Source organism: Arvicanthis niloticus, chromosome 2 (genome assembly GCF_011762505.2).
Source record: "Arvicanthis niloticus isolate mArvNil1 chromosome 2, mArvNil1.pat.X, whole genome shotgun sequence".
In the NCBI taxonomy this organism is placed as follows: domain Eukaryota; kingdom Metazoa; phylum Chordata; class Mammalia; order Rodentia; family Muridae; genus Arvicanthis; species Arvicanthis niloticus.
Genome location: NC_047659.1, coordinates 9,103,342 through 9,113,901, shown reverse-complemented (window position 1 = coordinate 9,113,901; position 10,560 = coordinate 9,103,342). Strand labels below are relative to the sequence as shown.

General features: G+C 48.4%; 1 protein-coding gene across 6 annotated transcripts in view; it reads right to left on the bottom strand.

Annotated features, from left to right (window-relative positions):
* Positions 1 to 3,179: 3,179 nt before the first annotated feature.
* Positions 3,180 to 10,560, bottom strand: part of Lamc3 (laminin subunit gamma 3) — a 58,973-nt gene continuing 51,592 nt past the window's right edge. For all 6 annotated transcript variants that reach the window (XM_076928477.1, XM_076928476.1, XM_076928478.1 and 3 more), the window contains exon 28: positions 3,180 to 4,507. In XM_076928477.1, the coding sequence (XP_076784592.1) occupies positions 4,263 to 4,507 (245 nt within the window). In that variant the 3' untranslated portion in view covers positions 3,180 to 4,262. The remainder of the gene's footprint in view (positions 4,508 to 10,560) is intronic.

Here is a 10,560-nt window from a genome sequence, read left to right as displayed (position 1 = left end):
TACCCGGTAGCGCCACCATGACACCAATATTTTAGATAAATTCGTGTGTTGGTGCTCCCGGTGTACCTGACACTTGGCCTTTGTGTGTCATTTCCCCTAACTATGAAGTAGTATTGGTATGGTAGATAGAAACGTCTGGAAGCTGAAGCTGGAACACAAGTCCTCTAGGGTGGTAAAGAAGCAGCCTCTGACTTGAGGAGAGGCCAGACTGGGCATGTGGGGCCTTGTAAAGAAAGGGATTCTAGTGTACAACCTGAACAATCTTATAAAGGGTCTCCCTCGAACTGTTAAATTGTCAAATTGTCGACACAGGCACAGATCAGGATTGTCCTAGTCATGGGAAGGAGCCGGTAGTGCCTCCAGCATGTCTCTGGGAATCCAAGAATCCCCAGTCCCCAGACTTATCTCAAGTCTGAACTCCTTAGATTGGGATCCTGGGACCAGCTGACTGTCCTTTTGGGTAGCCAAGCTCACACAGGGGAGTGCAGTGGTCCAGATAGAATGCTATGGGGGCTAAAGAGAGCACAGATGTCTGAGAAGGCAGGGCTCCTGCTCTTGGTCCCTCTCCTCTGTGCATTCATTCATCCTACCGTCTGAAGCTGGGCACTTGACCCAAGCTCTCTAATCAGCAGTATATGAGAAACAGGAGCAGAGACCGCATTGTAGTAGTCCCACAAGGGCTCGGGAGTTCAAAGCCTGCATGGTAGTGTTCCCTCTGAAAGCTCAGGCAGGAACTGGACTCAGAACAGGGCCCTCCCTCATTGGTCCAATCTCAGGCTGCCCATGGCCCCAGCTAGCTGGGTTAGCTGTTGTTGTGTGACAAACTTTTCCTGGGGAGACACAGCACAAACGCTTACTCACCCCAGTTTGGGAACCCACAAGAGATCCAATTACAGATACCACCAAAGTCCAGCTTGGTGACCCAGTGAGCTTTATTGGGGTTACTTACAGGAATATGGGTGAAGGGTTACCTACAGGAGCAGAAATGACTCACAGACAGTGGTGTCATCAAAGCCTACCCCCCCCCCCCCCAGCATGAGTGACAGCCTACAAAACTAGGAACCTGGAACCCGAATGGTCTACAGACAGTGCAACAGGTTGGATGGAGTCTCCTTTCCTAGAGCATCAGTTGGTCTAAACGGCAGGCAGTTCTTCATGTCTAAGAGTCTTCTTTGCAGCTGGGCTCTGCTGAGGCTGGCAGGGAGGGGCCTGGGGAATCTGCTCAGTTTCAGGGAGCTCTTGAAGCTACTGTTTTGGGTTGTTTACCTCCCTGCTTGAGGTAAACATCTACAGGATGGAATGTTTTCACCTCAGAGAAGACTGCTACACAGCTGTTCCTGGCTGTTCCTTGGGATAGGACAGGGCCACCCCAAGTTCTGTTGCTCAGCTGTCTGCCTTGTTAGCCAGATGTTCAGCTGCCAACATTCCTCTCAGTCATGAGCAGCCCCACCTCTGGGCCTTCTGAGTGGCTCTGCATACACCAGACATGACCATACTGCATGAGTCACTTGTCAGGCCTGAGACTTGTTTCCTAGGAAGCCTGGTCTCTGTCCCCTAGGGATGCTGGGACTGTGCTTTGCTGTATGTACATCATGGCTCAAGTGGGTAGAGGTTGACCATCTATCAGTGGAGAAACTGGTTAAGGCCAGATCCTGCCCCAGACTTTGATTTTAGAGCTTCCATGTCTTTTACATCACATACCAGATCTTAATTACCCAATCCCGTCTTCAGTCTTTCTATCCCAACCCTGGCAGCCTATCATGTGAGTCTCACGCAACATAAAACACCAGCCACATCAACCTCTGCTTCACCTTGATCTTGGGGTTCTTTCTGGAGGGATGCACCTCGCCTTGGAACACTTTCTCCACAGGTATATGGCATATCTCACCCCATAGCCTTGGACACAAAATCCCTGTTATTTTGACCAAGCAGGGGACTTGAACACTCAAACATTTGACCTGGGGCTGGAGTAGGTGGCTCAGTAGTTAAAAGAATTGTCTGTTTGTCTACCTGGGTTTGGCTTCCAGCACTCACATGGCAGCTAACAACTATCTGTAACTCCAATTCCAGAGGACCTGAAGCATGCATGTGGTTCCCAGATATGCATGCAGGCAAAACACACATACATATAAAGCAAAAATGAATGCAATCTCAAAATAAAAATAATGGATGAGCAGCGGTGGCTCATACTTTTAATCCCAGCACTTGGGAGGCAGAGGCAGGCAGATTTCTGAGTTCGAGGCTAGCCTGGTCTACAGAGTGAGTTCCAGGACAGCCAGGGCTACATAGAGAAACACTGTCTTGAAAAAATGAATAAAAATAAAAATAATTAGCAAGCCCAGTGCTTTGTGGAGGATGGGGGCAGGGGCTGTGCAGTCTCATCAACCATTAAGTACACAAGAAAGACGAGGAAAGCTAATTTGTAGAGGCAAGACCTAAGCAATCGAAGAAAGCAAAGCTGGAACCAAGGAAGGAGGAAGGAAGAAAAAGCCACCCATCTCAGCAGCCCCAGGCTCCAGACTTTCTAAAGCTTGCCAGCGTCTCCTAGCCCGATTCCAAGTCACCCTCTCAGTGACTTCCACTTTCCTATTAAACCTAATCTGGCAATCATTTTGGCCTTGTAGCCAAAAGCCTTGACAAAACAGAACATGCTTTACAACCTGCTCTAATCTAAATTTGCCATGACCTATGCTAACCAGGCTGGTGCCCTGTAACCTTGGCTGCCGCCTACCCTCTTATATGGGCCGTTCTCCCCTCTGTCTCTCCACCCTTCTAGGCCCAGGCCCAAGCCCTCCTCCCCTCAATGGTGCCCCTCCTTTCCCCTTGCCGTGCTACTGGACAGTATTAAGTCCAGTTCTCTCCCTCAGTGTCTCCACCCTGAACCAGGGATTGTGAGAGGAGCTCTTTGCATACCACCTCTATCCGGGGCCCCTCACCTTGATCTGAAAGCCCCCTGGATCTGAGAGGAAAGGTGGTGGGCACAGTGACCCTGCTAAGCCCAACATGACAGACCCCAGCATGGTGCAAGTCCAGTTCTGCCAACTTCCTTCCCATATGTGGGATCACAAATGTAGGTTCTACCTGCCTTCCGGACCAATCACAAGACGTGCTCTGTGCATGCCCACAGCAGGCCCCGGCTGCCACACCAGCACTGGAGGACCAAAGGCACAGCACACAGCTCAGAAAAGGGTTCTTTATTTCCTCATAATCGGAATCAGTTCACATGACTATCATTTCCTCTGGGACCTGGGGAAGGGATTGGGCTTGCAAAGGTGGCTGTTACCTCGGTGCCCTGCTATGTGCTAAAGAAGCTCTGAGAAAAAGAGAGGGCATCAGGAAGAAATGCCAGGGATTTCTGAAGGAGGCAGTCACGGCCAGCAGGCCTACAATGACAGCCAGGCTTCCACATCTCTGTGGCATGCTTCATGGCAGGTGGGGCCACAGGACCAGTCTGAGAAGTGTCAATCAAAGGCTAACCGGGTCAGCAAGGCACAAAGGGCTGATCCCCGTGTCTGCTTGAGGCTTCATGACCCAGACCCTGAAGAACCTGGTTCTTCGGGTAGGTCAGGATATTGAAGGTGGATGGATCAGGCACTTCCCTCAATGAAATAGCTACCGATCCAGATCCCCCAGGAAATCGTCCACAAAAGGTATCCACAGCTGTGCCTTGGCCTGTAGGCTTTGCAGGCCCATATGGCCTTAGGTGCCACTTCCTGGGAATCCTGTTAGAATCTGAACATTTCGTGATCTGTCTGATACCTCAATTCTCAGAGCTGCTAGGTGACCAGTTAGGGGACAGGGGAGGTCTGTGACCATGCATATAGGATTTTCTGAGGCTTCTCAAGATCTCTGAGGATAGTCTCTCAGCCTCAGAGGTACCACCCCTGTTTGGCCCCTGATTTTTGAAGGGAGGTTTGTAGATATGTTATCTCTGCAGGAAATATGTCATAACAAGACCCATCCAGAATGCAGAGTATGCCCAAGCTCGGGACTGCCTCTTGACAGCTATAGACTCTCATGTGTGTGCATGCACAGGTAGTCTTGAACACACAAGTGCATCACACACACATATGTGTAAATGCAGACATGCCTCTTACTGACACTGGGGTGTGTATGTTGATGCATATTTAGGGAGCACACATTGTTGCTCAGACCGAAGACACATCAGCAAACAAACATTCACATGAACATACAACAAGCAGGCCTGGCACACCTACGGGGAGTAGACAGGAAATGGCAGGGTGGGGAGGGTGTGCCAGAGTCTAGCTGGCACAATTCTCTGGTAGACTGCTCAGAATGGTCTCTAGGTTGTGCTTGTCAGCGCGGATCTCTGCGAGGTCGTTCTCAAAGCTCTGGATCTGCAGGTCCTGTCGAGCAGACTCTTCCTCCAGCTGCCTCAGTTTACGATGCAGGGCTCCATGTGAATCCAGCTGCAGCCTCAAGCTTTCTAGTGCCTGCTGGGTCTCGTTCAGGGTCTGAGCAGGGGCTTGGTGGGTATCCAGGGACCCTGTAGAGGAGCACAGACAGCCTCAGCAGGAGCCAGCTGCCTGAAGGCCCTGGGAACCCACACCCCAGATCAGACACCCAGAAACTGGTCTGTTCACCACTCACTGGAAAAAAAAAAAAAAAAAAAAGGCCTGGAAGGCGATATGAGAGGGTCAAAGGCCTGGGTGTCCATGCTCTGGAGCTCACATGCAGAGTGAAGAAGTGGAGTTGGAGAGAGATGGCTCAGCAATTAAGAGCACTTGCTTCTCTTGCAGAGGACCTGGGTTCAGATCCCAGCATTCACATGGTAGCTCAAAACCCATTGTGATTCTGGTGCCAGGACATCTCACACCCTCTTCTGCCTCTGGGCACTGCATGCATATGGTGCACTTACATTCGTACTGGTAAAACACTCGTGTGTCAAATAAAAATAAAAATTTTAAACAAAATCTCATTTTTTATTCTTTTGTAATCATGGCTGCCATGGAACTTGCTCTGTAGACCAGGTTGATCTTGAACTCATAGAGTTATGCCTCTGCCTTCTGAATGCTGGGATTAAAGGTGAATGCTACCACCAACCAGGAAGATTTTTATTCTTTTTTTTATTTTAAACGATTTATTTATTTTATGTACGTGAGTACACTGTAGCTGTCTTCAGACACACCAGAAGAGGGCATCAGATCCCATTACAGATGGTTGTGAGCCACCATGTGGTTGCTGAGAATTGAACCCAGGACCTCTGGAAGAGCATCCAGTGCTCTTAACCACCGAGCCATCTCTCCAGCCCAGGCTTTTTATTCTTAATACTTTATTTGTATTTATTTTTTTGCTGTAGGTGGGGTGGGGCCCATGTGTAAGTCAGAGAACAACTTGTGGGAGTCTGTTCTCTCCCTCCCTCCACCATGTGGGTCCCAGGGCTGGAATTCAGGTGCTCAGGCCTGGCAGTAGGTGTCTTCACCCACTGAGCCATTTCCTGGCCCAGTATTTTTTTTTTTTTTTTATGGCCTTACTGAGTTCCCTCCAAACAGCTGTTTCCTCATCTACAAAACTGTGTGAGAGAGGTCACAGGATCTACGCTGGTTCAAACGTCTGCACACATTTGTAGATAGCATCGTATGTGGGGAAGTGGACTCACTGAGTAGACAGCAGAGTATCTGGATTCAGACTGGGTCAGGGAGGCAGAAGGGAGAGGAAGGATTGTGGCTCAGAGGGCAGGCAGTGGGCTTCTCACCCTGGCCCCTGTGGGAATTCCTTCTACTTAGGAATGAGCCTCCCCAGGAGATGCTTACACTGGAATGCAGTGTGGCAGCATGGAGTCCAAGTCCTTGTCACGTTGTCATCAAGTGTGACATTCAACAGAAAAATGGGGCTCAACTGGGTGGGAAGGTGACAGGGCAGAAATCAGCCCCAAGTGGCTTCTAATCCTTCCATATCCTTCTGAACTCCCCAGACAAAGAACACGGGGTCAGAGGGCAGGAAAGGGCCGGGGAAGACATATAGTCATACAGAGGAGAATACAAAGTGCCGCCTGCAGTGCTCACTGGTTGAAAACTTGGTTCCCAGCTGGTGGATCCAACCATCAAGAGGAGATTGGACCATGGATACCCTGACCTTCAGTGGCTTTATCCTTGGATAGACTCTAACTCTTTGAGACTGTATCCTTTAAACTTTTTAAAAAATTTATGTTTATTCATTTAGTGTGTGTGTATGTGTGTGTGTGTGTGTGTGTGTGTGTGTACCATGGTGCTTGTGTATGCTAAAGACAAGAAGACTCCTGGAACTTGCAGGCCAGCCAGCCCAGCCAAATCAATAAATCAATGAGTGTTGGAGATTGGTTCAATGTTTTGATTCAATCGGGAATCTGCATGTCCAAATGCTAAAGGTCCGTGTCCCCAGTTGGTTTTTGATAGATCAATAAAGATTCCAGAGGCTAGTGGCTGGGCACAGGACAGCACACAGTGAGGAACAGAGGAGAACTGCCAAGACTCGGGGAAGAAGGATGAGGCACAGGAGTGGCAGGAGATAAGGCCATCCAGCCATGTGAGAATTACGGTGGGTGGCCACTGGCCACTTCCCCGATTGGTCCTAGGGCAGCAGGTGGAGGATCAGAAGTGCCCAGTCATTGAATTAGCAAAGGCATTTTTAAAATAAGCTAGTGTGTGTGTGTCTTTCTCTGATCCAAAGATAGCTCCCGGGTGGGTGTGTGCTTGTGACCTGGGTGGCGGGGGGGGGGGGGGGGGCGCGGAAAGCGGTGTAGCCAAAACTCCTGCTACAAATGAGCTCCAGGTTCAGTGAGACCTTAACTCAAATTATGAGGTAGAGGGTCATTCAGGGAGTAAGGGTGCTTGCGGCCAAGACTGATGAGCTGAGTTCAGTCCTGACCTCCATAGTGAGGTCAAAAGAAAATAAAAACCTTAAAAATAAATAAGTAGCCTGGCACAGTGACCTTCAATCCCAGTACACAGTCAAGAGCAGAGGCAGGAGAATCTCTGTGAGTTCCAGGCCAGCCTGGTCTACATAATGAGTTCCAGGACAGCCAGAGTTACATATTGAGACCCTGTCTTTAAAAATAAAAATAGAGCCAGGGCTATACAGAGAAACCCTGTCTCGAAAAGCAAACAAAACAAAACAACAAAATAAAATAATATAAAATACAATAAAATAAAAAATTAAAATAGGGGCTCAGTGGTTAAGAGCACTGACTACTCTTCCAGAGGTCCTGAGTTCAGTTCCCAGCAACCATATGGTGGCTCACAACCATCTGTTATGGGATCTGATGGCCTCTTCTAATATGTCTGAATCAGCTAAAGTGTCCTCATATACATAAAATAAATCTTTTTTTTTAAATGTAGAGAATAATAGAGAAGATACCCAAAGTCAACCTCTGACCTCCACACACAAGCTTGCGTACTCATGTGTGCTCATACACACAGACACACACCACACACACACACACCACACACATAGACACACACACAGATACATATACACACAGACACACAGATACATACACACACAGACACACAGACACACACACAGACAGATACATATACACACAGATACATACACACACAGACACACACCACACACACACACAGACAGATACCTATACACACAGACACACACACAGATCCACACAACACACACACAGATACATATACACACAGACACACACACAGATACATACACACACAGACACACACCACACACACACACACACACACACACAGATACCTATACACACAGACACACACACACAGACACACACCACACACACACACAGACAGATACATATACACACAGACACACACACAGATACATACACACAGACACACACACAGATACATATACACACAGACACACACACAGATACATACACACACAGACACACACCACACACACACACAGACAGATACATATACACACAGACACACACACAGATACATACACACAGACACACACACAGATACATATACACACAGACACACACACAGATACATACACACACAGACACACACCACACACACACACACAGACAGATACATATACACACAGACACACACACAGATACATATACACACAGACACACACACAGATACATACACACACAGACACACACCACACACACACACACACACACACACAGATACCTATACACACAGACACACACACACAGACACACACCACACACACACACAGACAGATACATATACACACAGACACACACACAGATACATACACACAGACACACACACAGATACATATACACACAGACACACACACAGATACATACACACACAGACACACACCACACACACACACAGACAGATACATATACACACAGACACACACACAGATACATACACACAGACACACACACAGATACATATACACACAGACACACACACAGATACATACACACACAGACACACACCACACACACAAACACAGACAGATACATATACACACAGACACACACACAGATACATACACACAGACACACACACACACAGACACACAGACACACACACACACACACACACAACGAAAGGAAAAATTCTTAAAACTTTTAAAGGAAAAGCACCCTGTGAATCTTCTTAGTTGAGTTCACTCCAGAGGCCACAGCCATAGAAAGGAGGCAGGTGACAGGCAAAGGTGACAGGGAACCAGTGTTTAATGGTCCCTTTCTCTTTGGAATGTTCTGGAGATGGATGGTGTTGAAGGGGAGACAACAACACTGAGTGTGTAATGGCAGAGGCCCAGGCACTGGGGGCTCAGTTTCCAGTCAGGGGATGGAGAGGTGGCTGACACTTCCATGGGTGGGGTCTAGTGAAAGGAAGCAAGGCCGCTGCAGAGGGATGCACCTGGAAGGGGATATCAGTACTTCTGCTCCTTCCTGGCTGCTATCAGGTGACCAGGTCTCCTCCACCAGTGTGCCATCACCAGGAAGTGCAGAGCTGGCAAAGGCTCAAAGCGACAAGGCCAATGGACTCAAACCATGAGTGCTTTACCAAAGCAAACCTTTTCTCTCCTCTCTTCAGACCCTCTCTTTTGCAGTGTCAAGGAGGGAGCCATGAGCCATCTTCCCCACCCAGATCCTTCCTCCTTTTAATCTGATTATCTCGGGCAGTTTGCCACAGTAATGGAAGCTGACTAACACAGTCGCTGAAACTTTAACATGTTCACAAAAGTACGCTTTATGTTATGTATATCTTACCGTGGTTTTTAAAAATGTGTACTGTTCATTCCAGCCCAACTTTTCTGACCTTTGACCTGGATCTCCAGGCCCAAATGGGTACCAGCTCTTCACCCAAAAGGCCCTAGCCATTCAAATATAAATGTTCTTTGCTAAAGCCTGTCTGTAATTTTCTTTTACTTTCTTTCTCTCTTTTTTTTTCAAGATTGTATGTATATGTATATACATATGTATACCTATGTGAATGTATGTGGATGCCCTCAGAACCCAGAGGGTATTCGATCCCCTGGAGCTGGAGTTACAGGCTGTTGAGAATAGCAGACATGGATGCCGGGACCAGACTTGGGTCCTCTAGATGAGCAGGAAGTAGATGGGCTTAAACAGCCAAGCCACCTCTCCAGCCCAAAATCTTTCTCTGTTGAGGCCATAGTGTTCTCACTATGTATCCCAGGCTGGCCTAGAACTTGAAGCTATCCTTCTGCCTCAGCCTCTCAAGGGCAAGGCTTATGAGCATGAACTACCCAACCTGGCTTCAGCTGGAATTTTCTCTCCTCCCTGTGAGCCAGTGTTTGTGGAGTTCTCCGGAGATATGCACCAAAGTCAAAACTCTCACTCTTGCTTCCCAGGTGGGGAAAGCAGCTCAGTATTCGAGTGACATGCCCAAAGTCCCACCACTCGGTGTTATGTTTCATAAAAAGATGAGGAAGGAAGGGACATGTCTGCTGGAGGTGAGGTATGGTGTGGGGGAAAGGGGCCTCTTCAGGCCCATGCTGAGGCATCCCTTCCTCCTATGAGGTACTAGCAGCCTGCAGGACAGTATAGTATAAAATAGAGTTTATTCAGGGCATGGGGAGGGGAATTGAGAGAAAGGCAGGGGGAAGGCCAGGAGAGGGAGGAGTGGAGGCCAAACACGAGCATATGGAGAGAGAAGGGAGAGGGGTAACGAGCAGGAGCAAGAGGAGAAGAGAAGGGAACAAGAGAAGACAGCAAGAGAGAGAGGAGGGAGCAAGCAGCCCCTTCTATAGTGAGTCAGGCACACCTGGCTGTTGCCAGGTAACTGTGGAGCGGAGCCTAGACTAAATGCTAACACTCAGGAAGACACAGAACCAGCCTTGAATGCCCTGTCAAATCCCAAATCAAGTCCAATCACCAATCTGCCCCTTGCTTTTCTGTCATCCTGTCTACTCCCTAACTGATAATTTGCCTATTGGGCACCCAAGGATGACCTGGAACATAGGGAGTTTTCTGACTCCCCCAACACATGCCAGACTCTCCAAACTAAGGGAAACAGACATCTCTCTTTATGGCCCTGGAATAGTGAATTCAATCCCAGACACCCACCCTGCCCTACACAGGGCCTGGATGGCTCCAAAGCTTGG